Genomic DNA, 24,893 nt, shown 5'->3' on the forward strand with positions numbered 1-24,893 from the left:
CAGACATCTGCTGCTTACAGGACTTGTCAGAGGACTCTTGCTTTGGATATGAACTCGTGCAGCAACGAGGCTCCACTTGCTGATGCTGGAATCAGGGCTTCCCTTTCCAATACAGCATCCTCAGCGCTTATCGAACTGGATACTCCCCCCCGGCCAGCATTATTTACTCCAGCGCAGTCCTGAGAGTTTCCACTCCAAAAAAGCCAAAGGCAACAAGAAGTACCTTGAATATGAGTGATGGACAGCACTCGATTGGCTTTTAGCTGCCGTGGCCCCTTGTCATAGCCCATGGCCGGCACCCCCTCCCCTGCTCCAAAGGTGGCTGTGTGACTGATGGGTTGCCTGGCCCAAATGACAGGTTTGTGTTGGCTATTGTGGCAACGGTGCTGAGTTCAACAGTTCACCGTCCAGCACGGCCTCACTGAGGTGCAGAAGCGGGTTGAACTGTCGAGTACACAGGTGGTCTTAAGTGCATGAATGAAGGGCTGGGGAAGGCTAAAGTATGGGTTTTAACTACCGACTGCCTGGCTGAGAGCCTGTGGCAGATGTGGCGTGCCGATTCTGGCAGAAATGTGGTATTTGCTGGCTGAGCCCCTGAGGTGCGGTGTGGAGGGAAGCTGACATTTCTCTCTTACTCACTGGAGCCCAGGAGATTAGTTGGGACAGTGTACATCGCTGGGAGATTGTGGGGGGTGAACATTTATTTATAAATGTAATAACTATTCTTTTGATACAGAACCAAGACATATTTTTAGTCTACTCTGGGCACATACATGCCTCCTTTTTAATAAAGAATATTAAAAAGGAACAGTAGAGGCATCCTGTGTGACGTTATTTTTAATACCCCCTCCACGACTCTCAGACGCAAGCACTGAATAGAAGGAGACAAAAACAAAAGGTTGGTTATTTCTGTACAGGAACCCAACAGGACTTTGAGCAGATCTCTATGGTGACGCTAAGGTCACTCTGGCCTTGCTGGGGGCTGTGTGTGGCAGAAAGCCCAGAATCCAGTGCGCAGATGGACAGAGGCGGTGGCCAGATTGGCATCAGCCCCTTCCAGCTTTGCTGTCCCCTCCTCCTCTTTCCACATGTGGGTTTTGGAGAGGAGAGGAAGATTTTTCCACAGCACAGGAACAGCCCAACCCTCCTCCCCAGTGTGCAAAATGTCAGGAGTGACGTTTCGCCGATATGGGAAAGAGTGGTGAATCTGCTGACAGACAAATTTAGGATGGATTTACCTTAGTTACCTTAGAGGTGCAATGTGTAAGAAATCACAAAAAAAGATCTACAGTTATGTGAATGCATAGAAGTAACAGTTTGTTGTTCAACAGTTGTTGAAGTGATCTACAACCTCCATATCATTAATGTCAAAGTGATTGTTTTATTCATTATGATACACAGCATAGCACAGCACATAGTGCACACAACAAAATTTGTCCTCTGCATTTAACCTGTGAGCAGTGGGCAGCCATAAATGGCGCATGGGGAGCAGTGTGTGGAGGTGGAATCATGGTCAAGGGTACCTTGACGGTTGGCGACTTGTACCCGAAATCTTTTGATTATGAGTCCCCGTCGTTTGCCACTCAGCCACCGCTGCCTCAAAAGAGAACCGTAAAAACCCTCCCCCTGTGCTGCCTGGCCAAATTCCTTTTTCAAAAGAAAAATGTCTGTTTATTTGGACCCTTCAGACAGGCAATGATCTATTTAAATTTAAATTGAATATCTTGTACATTGCACCTTTAAGGAAACATCTTCTGTACTGCCATTGTGATTTCATGCTTGGCCAATGGTGGCAGTTCATTCTTCAAGTGTGGGCTGTGTGTTGTACACAGCTGTATGGAAGGCAGTGGTGACCTTGTAGTCTTTTTTTCAGTTCTCCTGGGACTGTGCGGGGGGAAAAAAAATCTTCCCTCACCATCTGCCCGTGTGTTTATCTCTGTGGGCTTTTTGAGGATGTGATGTTGATCTCTGACATCCCAACTGCACTTTGTAGGCCATGTTTTAATGGGTAAATAACACGTCTTTAGTAACAGTTGTTAAATCCGTGGGCCATTTCCTGTTCCTGATTTGTCCTGATTCCTCCTTAAAAACTTTATGTGACAGGCTTCGCTTTCTAAACCTAACCAAAAGCTAACCATAACCTATCCTAATCTAATCTAACCTAACCTAACCTAACCTTAACCCAGACTAGTCACTTCCCAAACATATGATAACACTATGTATTGTTGCCCTGTGCTCTTAACTCCCTCCCTCCCTCTTCCTTTCACATCAGTGTTGAACAATTAAACCTTTTAAAACTGATATTTAAAAAAATGTTAATGTTTTGCCTGTTTTTTGATGTCCCTGCTATGAAGTCCAATCACTAATCCGGCTCCTGCGTAATTAAAGAACCCGCAGTGCTCCCGTGCAGTGGAGAGCACACAGGTAAAGCCAGAGCTGTCTGTGCAGCAGGTCTCCCGCTGTACACCATTATGTCGTCCAGAGAACCCTTTTAAACCGTGGGACTGTTTCGCATTTCGGCTGCCCTGTCAGAAACTGTTGTTCAGATGGCTTTTGAGCAACTCTTTTTTTTTTTTTCTCTCTCTTTTTCTTTTACGTTCAAAAGCTTTCACCTCGAACAAGCAGCGTGCCACATAAAAGACCATGTTTGCTGGAAGGCTTGAACGTAGCAGGTTGAGAAGCAGGCAAAACACGTTCTCGACACGAGGACGGCCTTCCCACTGCTGGTGGATAAAGGAGTTATTTGTTTTCCCAAAGAAGTATGGAGCGGCCAGCCAAAAGTCTGCATAAGTCAGAGAGTAGCGCGCGGTTTTGTAATATGTATAAATGTGACAGTGTCATTGATGGAGCACTGTGCTGACCTAAATTGACGTTTCTGCAAAAGACTCCCCATAGATGTTCAGCGCTTAGCACTGTGGGGTCGCTGCTGGTCCACATTAACCTCTGAGCTGCACATTTACACCATTAGCCTCTCACTGGGATAGGGTAGCTGTGGCTTCTCTCTGTTGAGTACAGTAATGGGCAGCAGTGGTGGTTCTAGACCATGGCAAATATTGGTTAACCTTATTTAGAGCACAAGAATAAAATTATACAAATACTATTTTGGGGCAGTGGTTGGCCTTGCAGGGAAGGAAGGCCTTAATTTAGCATATTTGTTTTACGAACTGACAGAAAGTGCTTAGAGGTCCAGGGTCCTGTTGGCAATCTGCATATGCAGAAGTAGCATAGGATTTTTGTGCATATAAGATGTTGCATACAAATCTGAACCTAAAGTTTAAGCAAATGGGCTTGTTTGATTGAAATTACACTTTGACATCATGCAAGGGGGGTTATCCCTATGTGCCATTGTGCGATGTGCTAAATATGGTCCAGGACCAGGATCTGGCCCCTACAGGCATTTCATCACCCGTCTAACAGCTCTTGAACGTGCATGATGATGCCTGGGATAAACAGCTGCAACATTCAGCAGACCTGTTAGCTGAATAGCTTGCTAATTAGAGGATGTCCGCCATCATTGTGCTCGCCACAGCCTCAGTGGAGAAGAACGTCTGGTGGCAGCACCTTTTTCACTGAAGGTCAGCTAGCAAGGGGGAGCCTTAACCTGCGCGATTTCCAGCGGTCACATTTGGCCTTTGTCACGCAACTTATCGTAATTAGTAGCCGCAATGTTAAAGGGGGCTGGCCGCACCCTGAGCTTTCGGGGCTGCAGAAATACAGAGATCAGGGAGGTCAGAGAGGAAGAATACAGAGAGCTGGCAAGCATGAGTGCTCCTCAACCTTTATGCTACTAGCAGTGGGGGGGTCTTTTAAACACACTAACCCAAATTCTAACCAGTTTATAATCAATGACAAAATGACCCACTAGTTAATAACAGCAACTAATAATACATTAACTAAACTGTTGTGTGTCTCATTTTGTATCTCTTCCAGAGGGTACCCCTATCCGAGGTAAGACGAGAACCGTAACATCTCTAACACACTTATTCTCCTAATACTGAGCTGACCACACCCACAAAAAGACAACTTAAGCACTTTTCAGGGCTCACCATCCATCTCTGTCCTGAGTCTGTATATGTGTGTGTATTCATGTATGTCTGTGCATTTATGTCTTTTCTGTCTGTCTTTTTCTATTACTGATGTGTCGCTGTGGTGCGTTTTGTTTATTCCGATTCAATACAGCGAAGGGTCAAGCAGACGAAGGCGGTCACGTGGGCTATGAGGGGGTGGGATGTCTGTGGTTTTTTCTCCCCCGATAGGACTAGTGTTAACTATAATTCAGTCATGAGTCTGTTCCTGTCAAACATAAATGATGAGGAATGCAGTTGTGGCCTAGTGGTTAAGGAAGCGGCCCCATAATCAGAAGATTGCCGGTGCGAATCCCAAGCCTGAGGTGCCACTGAGCAAAGCATCGTCCCAACACACTGCTCCCTGGGTGCTGTGGGACTGTGGGAGGTCCACTGTTGATGCTGGGAAAGCCATTTTATCATGCACCACAAAAAGCAAATCATTATCTAGTTTACAAAGAAGTTTCTAGTTTCTAATTTTGTGAGCAAATAACTGAAAACAATTAGATCGCAGTAATTTAAGCATTATATTTTGAGTGGCTAGAATCACTTTTAAGAAAAAAATTGCTTTTAATATCTTTATCTTGCTATTAAACCACTACTGCAGAATATATTCACATATTACATCGTGTTAATACATGTAAAACATTTGTTAAATCAGCATTGTCTGCAAATCTATTTCAAGTTATGAGTTATCTCATTATCAGTAAAGGGAATTGAGGTTTGAATAAAAAGAAAAGAGATGATGGGATAAATTCAATGACAATGACTGCCGTGCAAAAGGTCACATTTTCCACTGCCCAAGGGCGTTGAATGAAGTGAAAAATCACAGAACTGGGAGCCTTTGCCCTGCTGAAATGTCTTGCTCGTCTAACTTGATCAAAGCTGTTTCCTTTTTTTCCAGGCTGACCAGGTAGGTAAATACTGTTGCTCTGTAAATATTTTATGGTTTGTCATGGGGTATGGGGAGGGGAAAGGGTTGGATCTTGAGGTATGTGTGAAAAATTAACTTTCTTATTCTGATCTCATTCCTTTTTTTATTGGTTTAGAATCACATTATTTTTCATACCCTGCCACGCTGTCTGTTTTTTTAATCCTCCCCCCGCTGTTCATCCATATTGAGATCAAAGATTATTCTTCATGGCAGAAATATAGGGAGAGATCACTCATGCTGTCCCAACAGTACACACTAATTCCCAGCTGGAAAGCACAGCACATGCGGCAAGCAGACTGTTGCTCGCAAAACTGAGCCTGACTCCTGAACTTCCCGTTTGCATAATGAAATTTCCCATTATTAACTGGGAGGTGGGGCTCCCTCCACAGTAGTCGTATAGGGGAGCAGCAGAGACTCTGGCTGAGCTGGATGTAAACACACTTGCTGTATTTGGGCCTCATGCCTAGATATGGTTCTGTCTGCAGTGGTTTGAGTGTGTGGGTGTAGCTCTTTTGCAGTGGACAGTGGGCGTGGCCAAGCAAACTAGCCTAGAGGAAAATCCACAGGCCTGTATGGATCATTGCTGACAGCAATTGCATTATGCCTGGCAGAGAAATGTACAGGAATGCCCCCCCCTATTGAGGAAACATCCATTTAAATATCTAATGCATTTTCTTATCGTCAAGCATATTGGAGGTACCATTGTTTTTAGCTCCGGATTGTAGCCTGGCTCCATTCCTACACTGCAGATTACGGCTGTGCTGACAATACTCCTTTTCCCTGTTCTAATGGTGCAGTTCCTGCTAGTAAGTGTTAATTAAATTACTCAAATGGGACCATGTTTGCCAAGAAAAGTTCAAATAAGGTGTAAATATTCTGAAAGTACAGAGGATGAATATTACTTTAATAATAATGATAATAATGCTTGTAATATTGATAATGAGGTAGCCCACCCTGAAGCCACAGCACTGGGCAGTCACATTCGGAGACATATCAGACACGTTCGGCTATTAAAACGTACAATGTCCTTTAATATCTTTATCACTCTGCCGCCTGGAATAATAGTTTGCAGCTGGAGGGTCTGTGGCGAGGACAGCTGGTTCACAATGGCGCTCTGAGCTTTCATGAGCCTGGCTCCCGCATTTTCTTTAACATTAGAATACATCATGAAGAGAAACCGCATGCTTTTTTTTTATCTCACGGGCCACAGCATGTCTGTACAAAGCGGCCCCATTCACCAGGGAGGGCTAATTTTGTTGCTTTTATTATTTTCTCTCGGCAAGCAGTGCCATTGGCCAACCCTTTGTCGCTGGTTGACAAAAATACTGAGAGTGTAATTACGTTCAAAAGATGGGGCGTATTAATTCCTTTTAAAAAAAGATGTTTTTATTTTGGTGGGTGGGGTAAGAGGAGGAATTCAAAGGAATTCAAGAGGGGCAGAGAGTTGGTGGTGTAGAGAAGGCAAAAGAGAATTAATCCTACTCAAGTTTGCGCCCAGAGGTCGTCTCGGAATGCATGCCTTCTGACGAAGAGAGGAAACCGGAGCACCTGGAGTAAACCCACTGCAACACAGGGAGAGCATGCAAACTATATAAATGTTTGTCAATAAACGATGCAATACCATGTGACCCTGAAAGAACATCACAGACATTGCAGTGATGGTCGTGAAATTAGGCAACATAAAGAAAGGAAGGTTGGGAACAGGGGTAGAGAAGCAGAGCATGGCGGCAACGGTGGCAGAGCCCTTGTTATTTTTGTCTGAGCACCTCAGCACTGTTCCAGCCACCAATGCCACTGAAGACAGTGACAGGCAGTGGAGCAAAGGCAACTTGAAAAAAAGATTAAAGTAGTGATCATCCCCTCCTCATCTCCAGGCTCCTCTGTAGTTCCTCGGCAGCGAATGGATAATGAAATCGTCAGGGACCCCCAGGAAATCGCTGGTGAGGTGGGGGCGTCCTCACCTAAAACAGGAGAGTTTAGGAGAGAGAGAGAGAGAGAGAGAGGGGGTTGGAAAAAATCTCAAAGGCTCCGCACTCAGGAGCCACTGCCGGGATTTAATTGGAATTTAATTAATTCTCCTTCAGCTGCTGCATTTTCTCCCCCTCTTCTTTCTGCCATTCATCATCCATTTGTTTCTTTCTCTGTTTGTCAGCCATTAGCTTGCTGGCCATTGCTGGCAGGACCATGAAAAATTAACATTCCACTGCTTCTATTGCTTCCTGGAGCAGAGAGGGGGAGGGGGAAAGGGCAGAGAAAGGGAAGGCGTGAGGTATGCGGATCTGCCAACGCTGGCACGGTTTTCTGGATTTGTCTGCGTCGGAGTTGTACATCACAGGTTGCGGAGCGCAGGTCCCCCGCCGCTCTCGCAAGGAGGCTTCAGAACGCGCTCCAAGCCCACCTGCCTCTGCCCCGCCGCACACTGCGCCCGCCAGCACATCAAACGCGCCCAATCAGCTTCCCCGCACACGCCCCGAACGCGCCACCTGCGCTCCACAGGTCACAGTTCTAATTCTGGTGCGTGCACGCAATTTGGATTGACTTGGCCGCGGGGAGCCAGTTGATAGGAGGACGGAAAGAAAGAGAATGTGAGAGACGAGGAAGAAGACTCATTTAAATTTGAGGGGTCCTTCCTCCCCACTCTCCTGCTGTCCGGTTCTCTGATAACCAGCAGAACTGCATCCTGAATGCTGATTTTAGTTCAGTTTTTGGACTACCAGATATAAAGTATATAGTTTTGGTGTGTGCACTGATATTGTATCATATTATTGTAAAATTCAACAATAATAAACATGGCTGTTGGAGTTGAATATGTCTAAATATGATGATAAAGATGTTTTTAATAATAAATATGAAGCACCGGACACATATCAATCAAATATTTGGATAACTTGCTATTAGGTATTTCATTTTATTCAAAGGTCATTTTATTCAAAAAGGTCAATATTTGACACTTCTGCACCAGTAGGGAATGTTGTGATCAATTATATCAGATAGCGATACAGCATTAAACAAAAAAAATACTTTGCATGTTTAGTGCATTAAGATGCACTGCTGTTATTCCTTCAAGTCTAGTTAAGTCAAAAAAGGTACAAATGCAATATGAGCGGGACAACAGCAAATTTAGACAGTCCAACAATAATACGGGGAATAACAATCTGGTATTGAAAGCTAAAGACACTTTTCAAAAGGCCAAAATTGTATTAAATTAGTGTATTTTACAATTGAAAGTTATTTAAATCGTGTTATTTAAAATATATTCATATTGCCTACAGTGTATAGCCTAGTTATGGCACAATATGTGGGTGACAATAACTGTACTCTTATTCCTTTTTAGAATACTCCCATAGAAAGTTGTAAGTCTGAATAAGTGTGTGTGTGTGTGTGTGTGTGTGTGTGTGTGTGTGTGTGTTTCTGCCTGCTGATCAGTAATGAGTGACACTGGTATGTTTGTCAGAGGGAGAGAAGCTGTCGGCTTCCTCTTCACGGCCCGCCCAGCAGAGGCTCTGATGATTGTATTACAGGCCCCAGCCAAGCCTCACTAACTGGGAATTATCTCTCATTTTATTCCCGTATTATCATTTCCATTCACTTTTCATCATTTAATGTGAAGCTGTCATGTTTGATTATTTATTAACAGCTGAAAGTTTACACTCCTCATTTCCCATGAGCCCTTGTGTTCATCTACTCCCTTGCCCATGCGTTTGGTTCATGCTGGGAAGCAGTCCATCTCTCAGTCTTCATAATTTGCACTCTGGTGTAGTGGCTCTACCTGCCCACCCTTACTCCCCCACTCTCTAAAATCCATCCTTTATCCCTGCCTCTCATGATGCGTGGCCACAGCCTGCTGGGTGCAGTGGGGCGCCAAGGAAACAAACAGGCATCACATACCACCCGTCCATGTGTAATTTTAACCAAATAGTTGGGATTCTTTTCATCTCATGAATAAAAGTGTGTTTTTACTCTCTCATTCATTTTATGAGCACTGTGCTTTATTTTCAGCGCAGATAAATGAATCTGGAAATGTTCAAAAAGAGAATAGACCCTCTAATGCCTTTTCTCCCCCTCTCTTTCTCTCTTCTTTGTATGTTTTTCTCTGGGTGTGTCCTCCTCCAGGTGCCCTGCAGATAGAGAACAGCGAGGAGACAGACCAGGGGAAGTACGAGTGCGTGGCGTCTAACGTGGAAGGCGTCCGCTACTCTTCCCCTGCCAACCTCTATGTGCGAGGTAGGAAGCAACCGGGTTCAGGAGCCCAGCAACCCGCCCAGCTAACCAATCAAAAGAGGCAAAAATTACTCAGGGGAGAGGGTTTGGCCAAGAGCCTCTGGGGCCTTTAGTGCAGGACCATCTTTACTCACTTTCAGTCCCAGTGGCTGGATTTGAGTTGAGATGGCAGACTATTCAAAAAAAAAAAAAAAAATGTGTGTTTGTGTATATATATATATATACATATATAATATGTATGTATTATATACATAAGGCTTTGATGTATGGAACTGTCCAGTGAGACTATGACTGTTCCATTTACAAGTTTTTTTTTAAGGTCCAGGAAGAGGACGGTAAGTCTTGTTTTGATTGGGTGGCAAATCTTGCAAACCAATCAAAATGTCAGAAAAGGTAAAGGTAAAAATGGTGCACAGTAATCCATTGTATGTTAAATAATTCTATTGATTAGCAAAGTGTGACATTGCTGTGATGTACAGAAACACCTTATCTGATCAGTGCTTTCCTAACATGGTTAGAGGACATAATTTCCTGTCTCTACCACTGAAGACAATGAGTCCCCAAGTCAGACAGCTTTAGTAAATTGAGGCAGCAGTATTTTGGACATGTATTATTTATTCAGTGCATATTTTAAAAGGATGCCTCGTATCTGCTGAGCTCGTGCCCACTCTCTACCAAATAACTTTGTTCTTGATAAATTATTAACTGTCCTCCCTTTATAAAATAGGTCAGAGAGCTGTCTTTTCATTATTACTGTTATTATTGCGCTCTGCGAGGAGGTTGCTTGCCAGAGAGCTCAGATAAGGCAGATGCAATATCATGCACCCCCTTAGCATCATAAATTGTGTCCTTGGTTTACTTTTGTAAAGTTATAGGTAAGAGCAGATGGATTTTCGCATGCTAAAATAGTATTATTGTTATACCTGCACACATATTAGTTAAAAGCAGATGTCAGTTTATTCAATTGGGGGTATGGTATTAATGAAATACAGTCCCTTTGTTTTCTTTACTCACTTCTGAAACCGTTTTCTAATGTATTCTAATGTTTTGCTTTGATTGGAGTGAGCTGCACTTGAAATTAACAGCTACAATGGAGAAAAACGGCCTCCATTTTGGGGCCAAGAATAGCCTCCATTTTTTTCTGAACATTACCTGTTTTGTTTCACAGCCAAAACAATTGAGGATAAAATAAGGAGTCAAAATTGTAGCTGCTAATTCAAACTAACTGTGTTTTTTTTGGGGGGGTTCTTTAGTTTATCCTTTTTTCTTGTCTTCATTGGTCTTAGTTTCCTTTTTCTCTTTTCCTTTGGTTCTTTTCTTTCTCTAAGTAACGTATATCCGCCACGGCAGGAGCTGTACAGGTGGCTAAAGACCTTGTGATTTGCCATTGTTACAATGCGCGGGAATTCGCTCCAGTGGCGGCCGGCTCTTTTCAGCAGGCGATGGAGCAGCCACTGGGGCCAATAGGATTTTTTCTGGGTCAAAGCAAGTTAAAATGGCAGGCAAAGTTTGTGAAAGGCGGGTGTCATGGGTGTCTTGAGACAGAGAGCAGAGGAAAACGCAACAACAAAGAGGGAAATGTAGAAGCTAAAAGCCTTGAGGTGGCCTTTTTTACTCTCTGTGTTTCCCCTATTTTTCTCTTCTCCTCATGTCATTGTGTTCTGCATCAACCCCTTTACATCCCTCAGAGCTTCGAGAAGGTTGGTGTGTTTTTCTTTTTTACTTTTTTTACCCACATAAAACATGTTTAAATTATTAAATATACTTCTATATCTATTACCAAGCTCAGTATGCTGACAAAAGAGAACAATAAATCAATTGAAAAGCCTAAACAATTAATCAAAGCTGCTAAATAATTTACAGAGGAAAAGGAAATTGATTTGTTAATCCCAAAAGAAATGGAGAGAAACCCGCTAGGTCTGGGTTTTTTTTCAAGAATATTTTTGAAAATTAATTTGTTCTGTTACATTTACGTTTGCATTGTGGGGCCTTTTTCTTGTTTGCATCCTATGGTATTGCTTCTGCTCAGAAAGCTTTCTTGTACTTGTTGTCATGTAAACATAGCACTTGAAAAATAACAGTGCCTGATGCATGATGGGAGAATGTAACTACGCTTGCATGCCAGAACAGAATTCCTTTGGGCGTTGACCCTTTTTTTCCCTCTCCCCTGCATTCCTTGTGCTTGGTGAATCTGGGTTCATTCCCTCGCCTCCCTCAGTTTGCCACATGACCCACAACCTCGCTTTCATTTGTTTGTCCTTTTACAGGCTTCTTTTTTCGGTTCTTTGGTGTGGTGTTTGTGTTTGATGTGTGCCTTTTGTTCTGTTCTCTCCACATTCACATGAAGTTCTGTTTGTTGGTTGTGGTGTACTTCTGTATGTTCTGAGATCTCCCCCCCCCCCTTGTATTTGCTGCTGCTTTCATTGCCTCAAAGTAGAATTAATGCCAGAGAACAAAAAGCAATGCAACTGAACGGCCAGTGTTCCTGTCATCTTGCTAATAATCAACAAATTAATTGCAAACCAGAGCCGATCGGGCGTGATTTGTTTTAGCGCCACTTCACCCAGTGGTACAAACCACCGCAGAACCACACAGATCAATATCGAAATTCAGCGGCGTGGACGTGACAACAGCAGCCCCCAGCCGAAAGGCCGGCTGACTGCGACATTGTACTCTAACCATCAGCCAGCGCAATCTACCTCCAATTCGTTATTCAACCAGTCCCAGCACCACACCGCACATCTGAATTGCTTCTCCAGATTGATGTGAGGTGTGATTAAGGCCCCCCTTCTTCCCAAATTGGACAAAAACAGAAACAGGGCATCATGTTCTGAATCTCTCCTTTGTGATCCTGCCCTAATGCAAGGCGTGAGGTTAAAATTAATTGCAGCTCGGTCCACTGGTGCCTGTCGGGTAAATTGAGTCGAAATGCCGCCTTCCCTCTCAGATGTGGGCCTTTTTAAGATGAAATGTAATGGCCTGACTGCAGCGTACTTGTTGTGTATGTTTGATCTCATGCCCAAGATATGAATCTCATTTTTCCCCACATATTCCCCCTCTGAGATTTCGCCATATGAGGATCACAGGCAGACACACTTCTGGCCATGCAAATACATGCCGGGCACCTGAACAAAATAGGCTGTGAGGGTGGGGCAGAGGAGGCATTCTGTGTCAAGGGGCCACAGTCCCCACTACGGCTGCTGACAGAAGGATGCTATGAATAATGGAGGCTCTGTGTGTGTGTGTGTGTGTGTGTGTGTGTATGTGACAGTGGCTCTGTCTCCCAGGCCCCTGGCTGAGCCATGTTTTTCACATCCGCCACTACCCACCGTGACTGCTGAGTCACCTTCCTCCTAAGAGCCCCGTTCAGTACGCGCCTTCCCAGGCCATCAGCAGAAACAGATACACGTCCTCCGCGCCCCAGTGAAAACCCCCTGTACACGCCGTCTCACACACACACACACACACACACACACACACACACACAGACAGCAACTCCCACGGGTTCGCTATCATGCAGCAGCATCACACGCGCTTTCTGGCCCAGCCGGTGAGGAAATTTCTCTCCCCCGTCGTCACTATGGAGACCAAATGAGCCACAGCCCCCGAGAAGCCTCTCTGCCCAAGTGGTAATTAGCAGGCAAGCTAATTGCCTGAGTGTACACAATAATCCCTGTTTTAGCTTTGATTTTGTGGAATACCTCGATTGCTCGTTTTAATGACAAACGTTACATTCAATTAGTGGATCTTCAGACATCAGATGAAGCACCAGCAGGCCTGTTACTTACTTATTCCCTGTTGCATTCACAATAAGGTTATCAGGCCACATTTCCTTGACGAAGTTCAAGGAGGCTAAATGTATGGCCCAATTTTAGAGGTCTTTAGTCCATTTAATCATTTTCGGTTAACTGGTGAAAATTCGGCTCTAATCAGTCCTTGAATTTTGGGACACGCTGTTGAAAAGATACAGGAAGACTGTGCTGTGCTGAATGTATGTGAATGCTTGTTTGCCCTTGGACGTGCATGGGGTCTTGTTGCATCTGTGTGCCTGTCTCGCTGTGCATCTCTGTACGATGTTGGGAAAGGGGGTGAGATCACACCTGCTTCAGCCGGCTACGGCCCTCGGCGTGGGAACTTGAAATTGCTGGGCTCATTTGGTTTATTTAGAGAGATGAGGCTCATTAAACTGGCCCATCCGAAAGCCCACCATCAGCCTGTTGTCCAACCGGCTCGTGTTTTACTCCATGCAAGCTGAGCAGGGTGCATAGACACTTCTGCAATAATCGCTAATCTGGTTGCTTGTCTGAAAGCAGTAAGACGTTGAAAATTCAATTAGTCCTTGACAGGCTTTAATCAGATAAACTGGGGCAGGGGGTGAGGGGGAAAAACAAGAATAAAATTGGTTGAATAAAATAGTTGACAGGGTATTGGAGAAATATCTTCCATTATTAGAAATGACTTTTCTCTGCCCCTGCTGGGACTGTTTGCGTTGTTGAATCGCAGGTGGGCTTTAATTTCTCTTTCCCCCTGTGGCCCACACCTCAAACTCACGCTTGTCGCCACGCCCCACGGCGAAGCGTCTCCGCGTCGTGCCGGCTGACTCAGAGGGTGTAATCTCAGCTCCAAGGTGACACTAAAGGCTGCACATTATTTCGGCATCCCCTGCTCTCATTTTGGGCCTGGACAGGCTGGCTTTTGGACTGTCTGGCCAAAAATGGCCAATAATGTCCGCCTTCTAACCGTTCTGGTGCAAACCACCTCCCCACCCCCGGCCCTACCCCCGAACTCTCCCCCTTTTATTTCAACATACTCGTAGATGTAGTGCAGCACTCAGACATTCTCTCTCAGCTGCTTTGTTCACCTCATCCACTGTTGAGACCTTTAGAAATGTCTTTCTCTCCACACGGGGGCTTGAAATGGATGTTTAATGTGATTTTATTTTTTACTTAAAACTTACTTTTCCTACCAGTCCATTGTACTCTGGGCCTGTTGGGCTCCTGGTCTTAGTGAATGAGGAGAGCATGTCCATTCCACTGGGATTCTATGATTTTTGGCTCTCATTTTCTGATTAAAAGTAAAAAGGATAACATGACAAGAATGCATGGAAAGTTCGGGTAAAGCTGTACATGCATTGTAGTTGCCCACTTTGGCTCCTTGATGGTAGAGATGATAGTTTGCAGAACCAAATCACTCTTTGGTCTTTCTTTTTCTTGTTTGGAAGCTGTGTTATCGAACATTAAGACAAGGTAGTCAAATACTACACCCCTGTGGAATGAATTACAGGTTTTATTGAGTACTGACAACCCTGACTAGGTTAATTAGTGCAGTAACACAAAGGTGAAAGGTTGCACCCCTGAGTTTAATAAAAGAAAAGCAGATAAATAAGCCTCATTCACTCAACCACCAAAGCTCACAGTCCACAGGTCTCTTCTGCCCCCAGGGAGAGAACAACACAATTTAATTTATCACTTCTGATTTCAATCAGGTCTCTGGGAATATTCATCATAAACATTTTTATGTTTTGATTAGAGTTAAAAGGGGGAACATTAACAACCGTCCTGTAAATATAATAACAATGACCTCAATAAGTCCAATAAGCCCAGCAGATTATTCAGCCATATTTGTAAAAAAAACATCTGCTGGCTTCACCTGACTCCCGCATGCTTGTTTGGGCGGAACAGGTGCGCAGGCCACATGAAGGGTTGGGTGCCATACTATGTTTGTTTCCATCATGCTAAAGATGAAGTCCTTGCATGACTTTGTGAAGAACGGGCTGCCCTTTCACCTTTGTTGTTCAGTGTGTGTGTGTGTGTGTGTGTGTGTGTGTGTGTGTGTGTGTGTTTTAGGGAGTGGAGGAGAATGATATTGTTTGTATTTTCTTCTTTACCCCTATTTTGCACATTTTATTTGTACTGGAACATGATATGTCCTGAGACTTTAAATAGCATGTGGCAGCATAGCATACTGCCTCACACTTGCCTTGTAGCCTTGACACAGCTAATGTATGCTTCATAGCAATGAGGTTATGAGTTCAGTTATGACAGCTGAAGGTCACTTGCCATGTAAAAATGAACACTAAATCAAATATAATGTATAATGCATCTGAAGAAGCTCTGCAGGTTTGGAGCCAGCATGCATTTGAACATCAAAAGAGTAAATCTGACCCTTCAGCGATGTCCAATAAACTAAAAAAAAATAAACACCATGGTATTAGCCAAGGAACACGTTCTCACAGAAATAAAGGCGGTGGTGCATCATGGAAACCAAGCGCATGAGCACCGATGCTCTTCCCCCTGGTATAACTCAAGGAGTTCAGGTTCAGTGATTGAATCCCATGTGGAATACCATGGTGTCGATCTTTTCTCCCCCCTTCCATTCGCTGTCCTTCATGTTTCTCTCCTCCTTCTCTAAGTGCAGCCGAATCTTGTATTTCAAGCCCCATTGTGCGAGGCCTCTCCGTCCCATTGGGAGTTTTGCTTTTCAGTTTGAGCAAAATCAATGTCTCTTGCCTCTTATGTAGCCCCTCCTTACCCTCCGGACCAGCCCCTGATCCCAGTGTTTGGCACTATATGCCCAAGACTCCATTTATGTCAGACTGTCTTGTAGCTGGAGTCCTCTCCTGTCCTCCTCTGTCCTCCCAGTTTGTCCTTCTAGTCCCTTTTCTGGTCTGTTTTGCCTTTTTTCATTGAGCTCTGTCTGTCTTTCAAGCCAGACCTTACACCATCTTCCACCATTACAATTCCTCTCACTCCTCCTCGTTTCTTTTCCTTACTTGTTTAGCTTATCTTAATGAAGCTTGCATGGCTTCTCATGTCAACAAGCACCACCATTTCACCCCACCTACTGTAGGTCCCCTGCCCTGTCATCTTTTGCTGCACTCCAACAGGCTTCTGCCTTGGCAATTCTTGGAGTAACCAAACTTATATTGGCTTAATAATCAAAAAATATTGACTAGTTCCTAAACTGAACGACAGCATTTCTGAGAGAACAGAATCCAGTTTATGGATCATTATGGTGTGCAACACTTTATAAACAAGCAACTTATTAAAAAGCCAGCACATGCTTAAATTCAACTTATCAAAAGCAAATTAAACTAGTCCTGATTTGATAGTCTAATCCTAATTGAGTAGTTGATTGATAAGCAATCAATCCTTTATCACATAAATGTCAAAAGATGAGCCATGTCTTTCCTCAAGGGTTAAAGAATTCACTGGTAAGGAAATAGTTTAAACTTAACATAAAGATTACTCATAGCGATCCAGTTCAATCTGATCAAAGTAGAATTTATAACTAGACTAGAGGAAGGTTACCAAGAATGGAAGTGCCGTGTAGGGAGGCTGGTCCACCACTCCATCCAAAAACCCCATTAATACTTCACAAGACCACCTTGTCCATCACATCACCACCCATACCTGCTCTCATATGGAGGTTTGGCAGCTCTACGGTGCAGATGTGTACCTGTCCACCATCGTAGATTAGACCTGTGTCTTTACTTGCTGTTTACTGGTAGTTTTTGTTTACCTCTGTCTTTATTTTTTCCTTTAGCATCTGTGATCGTAACATCAGTGCTACAGCCTCTACAGTTAGCTGTGTAGCTGTTTATTAGAAGCCATTGGTTCTGTTTATTCATTGGTGTTTCTTTGGTCCGGGACTGAAATGTGACAATGTGCCCCTGTCACATTAAGTGAGACCGGCAGGAGAAATTATAAAAAGAAAAAAAAAGCTTGCACAGAATTGAAGTGGGTTCCCCCCTCCCTTCTCCCACCCCTCCCTTCTTTTTCTCTTTCTTTATGGCTCTACTGCTCACCCTCTCTCATATCTCTCTCTCGCTCTCTTCCTCTACCCTTTTTTTCTCTTTAATCGTCTTTGTCTGGGCATGCTAGCGACCCTTTAGTTATACTCCTCTATGCATTTATTATCAGTCAAACCACTGTTTTTTTTTCTTTATCATTTCTTTATTTTCCTTTATTTACTTCTACCTATTATGCATGGTGTCTGTGATAATGATAGCTGCATCTATCAATGGAACCGTGTCAGATCTCAAAAAGGCTTTGTCCAGTTGATCTACCCTGAACCACAAAAATCTCATTAAAGTTTCTCATCTTTAGCCAAGCAGCCAGCACCCTGCTTATTGGCACATGCAGCCATTGAAGAAGCCCTTTTCTAGCTCTAGAGATCTTTGCGGAGGAGTTCAGAGAAAGGAGCCATGGAGATCTGACCTAATCTGATCTTATGGCTTGTTCTGACTCACTAGGAGCCAGCTTCTGGTTTGCCTTGGACCAGCTTGGAGATCAGAAAGCTCAAGCATCATGAGACTGACTGTCGTGTAGATGGATAAAGACAGAAAGTGAGAGAATGAGAGTCAGACAAAGGTTTAATGTGCAGCAGTTCAGTTCTCAAAAGATGAGAAACTCATAATAGATTTTTGTGCCAATAAATGTGCGTGATGGGTCAAATTTTTTGGTCAATGGAACCTTGTTGCCATGAATTGTTGCTTTAATGTCAATCTATTGTTGGTGAACAGTTTTATTTCTCTCATCACTGTTTTGGTTTAAGTTCCAAAAAGAAAAATCGAAATGTAGATTTCCTTTAGTTGTGTTTTTTGGTATCATTTTGCCATTTGTTGTCCTTTCTTTAGACTGTGATCTGGTTCTAAAGAAGGACTCATTTTCATCGGCCTGTCTTGTTACCTTTCTCTTGTCTTTCGTTCCTCCTTCGCTCCCTCAGTCCGCCGCGTGCCTCCTCGCTTCTCCATTTTACCAACCAACCATGAGATCATGCCTGGTGGCAGCGTCAACATCACCTGCGTGGCAGTGGGCTCACCCATGCCCTACGTCAAGTGGATGCTGAACTCCGAGGACCTGACACCCGAGGACGAGATGCCAGTGGGCCGGAATGTTCTCGAGCTCAACAGCATTCGAGAGTCCGCCAACTATACCTGCGTGGCCATGAGCAGCCTGGGCATCATTGAAGCTGTGGCCCAGATCACCGTCAAGTGTAAGGCTAAGGTTTTCCCCTCAGGAGCTTCAGTGTGGACAACTTGTTGCTCCTCCAACTTGAAGTATTCCAAGCATGAACAAATTTAGTTGGGTGCAGATTTTGTTAGATCATTGGAGCTTTCCAAATTGGAATTACCCAGCTAAGGACATTAATTTGTTTAGATTAAATTCCTTCACTAATGGCAGAGATCACACTAGGGTAAACCGTATTTTTCAGTAGTACCAGGACTGTAATCAGGTATTAAAAGTCAACCAATCAAAAGTGGCACTTTTTAGAAAGGCCGGCTTTCTTTGCATGTGCTTCGAGTGCTATACTAGGAAAGGAAATGTGTGGGGAAATGACCGGGTTTCCTCATCTCTCTCGTTGTAATTAAAATACATCACCTGACCATGGTGGTAGAGAATTGCAAATCAAATACACATTTCATAAAAGAAACATTTAATAAAAATCTATTTACAACATGCAAAACATTTTTACCAATGACCAAAACACATTTAAAAGCAGCGAATCATATGGAAAGGATAAGTACTATAGACCATAAAAGGTTAGCAAATTTAACTCGACCCGACCCAAGCATGACTAAAATGAGGTTGGGCGCGGGCCAAGATTTACAGCTCTAATCAGTACTGTAACGGTCGAATTTAAAGGTCTACATTTCTAGGTGAATTATTAGCTTTATTGGTAAGATAGGATAGGTTGATAACAACATTATCATTCTTTCACAGCCCTGCCAAAACCACCAGGGACCCCAGTGGTTACAGAGACTACGGCCACTAGTGTCACCATCACCTGGGACAGTGGCAACCCAGACCCAGTGACATATTATATCATACAGTACCGAGCCAAGACCCCCGATAGCAAGTTTGAGACGATGGACAGCATTACTACTACCCGTTACAGCATCGGTGGCCTCTCTCCCAACACAGAGTATGAGATTCGAGTGTCAGCTGTTAACACCATTGGTCAGGGACCTCCCAGTGAGCCGGTGGAGGCTCGCACAGGAGAGCAGGCGCCGGCAAGCCCACCCAGGAACATCCAAGCGCGAATTATCTCTCAGAACACCATGATGGTGCGATGGGATGAGCCGGAGGAACCCAACGGGCAGATCAAAGGGTATCGGGTTTACTACACCATGGATGACAGCCAGCCCATGAGCCTGTGGCAGATCCACAATGTGCAGGATAGCGTGATCACCACCATCCAGAGCCTTGTGGCCTCTGAGACCTACACCATCCGAGTCCTGGCTTTCACCTCAGTTGGGGATGGGCCGCCATCAGATCCCATCCAGGTCAAAATGCAACTGGGAGGTCAGTTTGTTATAATTTATATATGGTCTGTCTTTCTCACACAAATAAAAAAGTCAGCTAAGATCCTGTTGAAAAATGTGCGACCTTGGGGGAAATTTCTATAAAAATGTGATTATTAAATGCCTCGGGTTTCTTCTAGTTCCTGGTCAGCCCACAAAGTTCCAAGTTGGTACGGTGTCAGACACAAGCATGGAGCTGACCTGGGAGCCTGCCTTTGACAAGGAGGGAATCATCAGCTATGAGTTACGCTACAGAGAAGGTGCCAAAGGCACTGAGGTAAGTATAGGGTATGAAAGTATGAATACTGCCCAAGTCTTATATTGTGGACCCTTGATCATTCCCAACCCATTGACTCACTGTATAATGTCCTATCACCTAGGTCACTAAAAAGTTTGGTCCATCCTCTTCCTTTATTGTGGAGGGCCTGAAGCCCAACACAGAGTACTTCTTCTCTCTGGCTGCCATCTCCAACAAGGGCATCGGAGCCTTCACCAATGAGATCTCCCAGAAAAGCGCTCAAGCCAGTATGTGATGTTTTTACTTTCATATTTTTCGACTCACCGGCCATGCTTGTTCTACGGGGTCTAGCAGGCTGAGAACTGTGTGTATGTGTGTGTACCTTTCTTAGGCTAGAATATGGGTTAACTCACAGCTGGGGTCTCCTGGGTGGCTCAATGAAGAGGTTGTGCTTTGAAAAGTCCTTTTTTCAAGTAATCATCGTTATTACAGGGCTATAGAAAGTGCCGTAAAAAACATACGGGTATGATTGAGTGGTTTTACGGCACAGGAGAGCCATGTCTGCATTTCCTGGGAACGAGTAGCTTTATCTCTGAGCCGCGAATGCTGCTGCGGCATTGGCTCTGGGCTATGGCTTCTCAGGAAACCCCTCTGATCACTGTGTGTGCTGCCATGTTACTGCTTCCTGTTTGTAATGAGTGTTCTATGCAATGACTGATGTTTTCCCCTCTACATTTGCAACCACAGGGAAATGAGTCCAAATGTGCCGCTTTTGCAGTGGCTAGTTTCTGTTTTCCCCCTTCATGTCTCATGTGCTGCACTGTTTGGGAAAAGAGTAGAGGCTGTTAGTTTAGTTTAATGGCTTCAGAGCCTCGCTCAAGCGGTGTCACTGGCTGTTGATGTGATACCTCCTTTTCTTTTTTCATTTTACTGTTTTCTCCTTAGTTTCTGTTTTTTGTCACTCTGTGTATGCTATGCTGGATACTACATGTGAAACAAAACAAATCAATGTGGACACGTCGATTCCAGATGGGCGCGGTGCAGATTTTTTTTTTTTTTTTTATGTTTTCTAGTTTTCTTTTTCCTCTTCTTCTTTGTTGTTCGGTTCAAATTTCTTTTTTCATTTGTCAGCAACAAGAGCACTTTTTTTCCTTGTGACTGGAACACACAAAATGTCATTGATTCTGGAAACTGCCATGGCTCCCCACGCACCTCTCCGGTCCAAGCCGGCGCTTTCGGGGATTAGTGTTAGCCGTAGGACAGCGGGGCAGCCCCGTCAGGGGTCACTGGAGCGGTTATGGCCCCTTGCTGGGCCCTTCTCCCATAGATTAGCTTGCGTATATTCACGCTGGCTTGCAGCAGAAGTGCTACTGAATTATTTATCTCGTGCCGCCTAAGAATATCCGCTTGCAGAAGTGACATCATGATTTGGTCTGTGCGTCGGGGCCATCAAAAATTCAGCTTGTGCTGAGCACGCTCACGGCTTTCTCAAGATTGAACGCATCGGCACCTCGGCGCATTTTGTTTGAAAAATGTAACATTTAATCCTGCAGGAAATTCAGAAGCTCCCATGTATTTTTCTTCCCTGTTTGTGAACATCCTGTTCTTAAAGGGGAATCCACTGACTGCTGCGATGATACACTTTTCATTTTCATTCTCACTATGCTGGGCATATTGTGCAAATATTAGCACGCTGCCTCACTGTCCTCTATTAATAACATCTCTAGCACCCAACCCATGTAGTCACTGTCTAAATAAAATGTATTAAGAATGTGTATAATGCTACATGGGTTTTAACTGGTTAATTGCTAAACTAGGGTCATTTTGGCAAGTTAAAGGAAGCCATGGCAGTGAGACTTTCTTTAACACATTTTCTGTTTCTACCAATTCAGCTTTTGTTAACTCTGTATTTTACCTGGCTCCAGTGGGTTGGGCTTTGATTGGTGGGACTGGGGCTCTTTCTTTGCTTGATGCCGGGGTCAGCTCTTACACAGACACAGAAGTTGAGAGTGAGCAATCACCAGCTGCATGCAGCACCCTTCTCCTGTCACACTGGGGCGCTGTGGAAACCCAGTCACTGGCGATAACAGGCATGACCTCTCCTGTGTATGTCCATGTATTCCACCTGTGAATGCCACCCCTGTACACGTGCCCATGTGTCCTTTTAAATGTCTGTCTTGATTTGTTTTTATGAATGGTAAGCTACAAGCTGAGTGCTTCACACTCTCTCTCTCTATCTATCTCTCTATCTATCTATCGTTCTAATTATCTATTTTCTTTCATTCACTTGTTTCCCTTTGAACTGAAACAATCTAAATTTCCTTGGAATGGCTTTGGTGTCACACAGCTTGTTTCCTTTTTTTTTTTTGTTCAGTTGATTAGCTGTCTTTGAGTTGTTTTGGATTTGGGTTCCTTTTTTAATCACATAAGACTCAAATCCCTTCAGGACCACAACTTTTTTAGCCTTGCATTTGGGTTTTATTTTATTTTAACATAAATGTGACCATCAGCAGCACCACTAGCAGTCACATAATTTAGCAATACAGATATAAATCAGTTAAAATGAAGGTGAGAGTAAGTATCTTTGCGGTTTTGTCCCCTCTAATGAGGAGAAGGACTGAACGAGGGCCCATATGTGTCCATCGGTGCTATTATGCACTGATGAGGCTTCCCCCTTGGCCTGTCTGCAGTTCTGAAAGAGCCATTCATGGTGGCCTCTGGAGCCCTCCCTTAAACAGAGGTCAGCACACTGCAGCCTTCTCCTCAGAGGAAGGTCAGGGAGATGAATGGCAGAGAAGTCAGAAAGTCAGTGCTAACCTCTACACACTTTTCACCCTCACACACAAACACTATCTTGTGGATGCCCAGGAGGTAAGTCTTTCTAAGGAGTCCAGTCTGCCGGGGACTGGGAGTGTTTTGTACACTGTAGTGCAAAATTTTGCATTATTCCACCCCAATCCGTAGTTGAAAAAGCCCCAATATTCCCGGCTCTCGGAATCGGGTTAAACACGGCCCCCTCTGTCACACAATAAAGTTGTGCCTCGCGCATGGCTGTTCGGAGTGGAGACGGCCCCGGTCAAATGTCGTCACCCTGGGGAATTCTCCTCGCCGCTTCGCGCAGGTTGTTCAAATTTCACATCTGCGGAAGGGAGCCCCGGCGAGTGCCTGGCGGCAACAGTGAGACCCAGCCAAGCAGCGCAGGTGGAAACGAGCTTTTTAGCGGCTGACAAGCACCGCAAACATGTTCACCCTGGCACTCTGCGAAACGAGCTGAAGACAAATCTGTCCAGCTCCAGAAGCTCAGTGGTGCGTGTCCCTTAAAAAGGGAAACAAAGGAAACACACACAGGTGAAGGTTGCAGTTTGCCGCTGTGCAGAGAAATGAAAAAAAAAACACTGTGGTCCCCTAAAGCTATAAATTCAATTATGTTCACAAAACGTCGTCACAGTTCTTAAACCAACACAACTAGGAGCATGCACCCTCGTGCATCACAATTATCCATTGGCTTCAACCTTGCCTACTCCAACGTACTTCAGCTTAGACTACGGCGGTGTTCCAAGTATCCCACAATGCCTGGCAGCCTGGACTCCTTTATGAACAAGAGAAAGTGAAATAAAAGTCAGTTCTTGTTACTTTTCGATCCAGTATTCCTGTGCAAGTGTGTTCAGGCTTTTGAGTTTGTGGAACGTTTAACACATCTTGAGCTCCAGGGGGACCGTCTCCCACCACCCACTTCCCACAGGTCTTCAGCCCCCAACACCCTCAGTCATTGAGATTAATTGACCAGAACCCCCACCAATTCTGTTCTTTGAGGGCTTCTGATGTAAGCTCAAATTGGCTTTGATCTTCTAGTATGGAGGCCTTAGTGTCGGAAGCTGGTGGGCAGTACAGGCCTCACATGGATGCCCAGTGTGCTGAGACAAAGTTGAGACAGTGATGGTCCTGTTCAGACATGGCCAAGGAGGGTCCACGCATGTGGAGAAGGAGCATGAGTCCATGACCAGTGGTGCAGGGTTTGCTGTGGAAGCAGGATATTTAAACAAGGGTGGCAGTTAAGAATCCCATTTCATCGAGTCAAAGAACCCTTGATCAGACAATCAGTTTTGTCCCCCCCCCCCCCCCCCCCCCCCCCCCCCCACACACACACACACACACACACACACCACTACAATCACCACCCACTTACAATGATTGCTTGTAGCTTTTTAGGTACATTCGAGAATTAGCATGGGCATTTGCTGCAGTGATTAATTCTTTAATTATGACAAATGACCTGCCTTTTGACACTGACAGTTAGAAAAATCCAATCAATTTACCTATTTTTTTTTCAGTGTGGATTAACGTCAGCTTGTTCAACAAATGAAAAATGGGAGATGGATTTAGATGATGCGCTCGGATCCCTTCACAAGGCCATGGCACTTGACCAGTGGGAGGCAGCTGCTAGGAAAGCTGGCCCTGAAGTTGTCATTAGACGTTACAGTGATAGGCATCCATAATCTATAGCACTTCAGTTGCTGCTGTAAACAGACAGCAGATTAGGTCCGGCAATCGTCTTTCGTGTTATCTGGGCTCAGGGCCTATCTGCACCGATACAGCTCGGCCATTGTCAGATATCAGTGGCTGTTCGCCGCTCTGTGATGGAGCAATGGACAATCAGTCCTGACATTTAGAGCTCTGGCAAACACAATTTGGCAGAGAAGAGGGAAATCCACTAAAGCCGTGTGTAAATAAGCCCATTTCGCAGGAAAATAAAGGGAACAGGAATTACGCAACAGGAAGGACCCTGATGAATGGCCTCCACCCTTCTGGAGGAATCAGTGGACTGGTCACCAAGGCATTGAGATTAATGAATGGTCTGAACAGCCAGACGCATGATGAGATTCACCTAACACACATCAGAGCCCTCTTCCCACACAAACCTCTGTATGAAACACAGTAAAGGGACTGGTACAGAATGGGACTCTTAGACGTGCCAGAGGCCTTGGCCACCCCAAACCAAACCCCGCCTCTCTCGCTCTCCATGCTGTGGACCCTCAGGCCCATAAAAGGAGTATATAGTGCAGTCCTGGTTAAAGCACTGGGCCAGCCCTCTCCCTCCAGATATATATCAGAACATCAGACAAGGGGTCA

The 24,893-nt window shown here is 44.5% G+C and overlaps 1 protein-coding gene across 23 annotated transcripts in view; it reads left to right on the forward strand.

Moving 5' to 3' along the window:
* ptprsa (protein tyrosine phosphatase receptor type Sa) overlaps positions 1-24,893 on the forward strand; it is a 159,377-nt gene that overhangs the window by 94,183 nt on the left and 40,301 nt on the right. For 15 of the 23 annotated variants that reach the window (XM_029000494.1, XM_029000507.1, XM_029000497.1 and 12 more), the window contains 7 exons: positions 3,931-3,948; positions 9,112-9,222; positions 10,908-10,919; positions 17,947-18,216; positions 18,945-19,526; positions 19,666-19,802; positions 19,906-20,050. In XM_029000494.1, coding sequence (XP_028856327.1) covers positions 3,931-3,948; positions 9,112-9,222; positions 10,908-10,919; positions 17,947-18,216; positions 18,945-19,526; positions 19,666-19,802; positions 19,906-20,050 — 1,275 coding nt within the window. The remainder of the gene's footprint in view (positions 1-3,930; positions 3,949-9,111; positions 9,223-10,907; positions 10,920-17,946; positions 18,217-18,944; positions 19,527-19,665; positions 19,803-19,905; positions 20,051-24,893) is intronic. The other 8 variants (XM_029000505.1, XM_029000512.1, XM_029000514.1 and 5 more) reach the window with 3 other exon arrangements.

Source organism: Denticeps clupeoides, chromosome 13 (genome assembly GCF_900700375.1).
Source record: "Denticeps clupeoides chromosome 13, fDenClu1.1, whole genome shotgun sequence".
Lineage (NCBI taxonomy): Eukaryota > Metazoa > Chordata > Actinopteri > Clupeiformes > Denticipitidae > Denticeps > Denticeps clupeoides.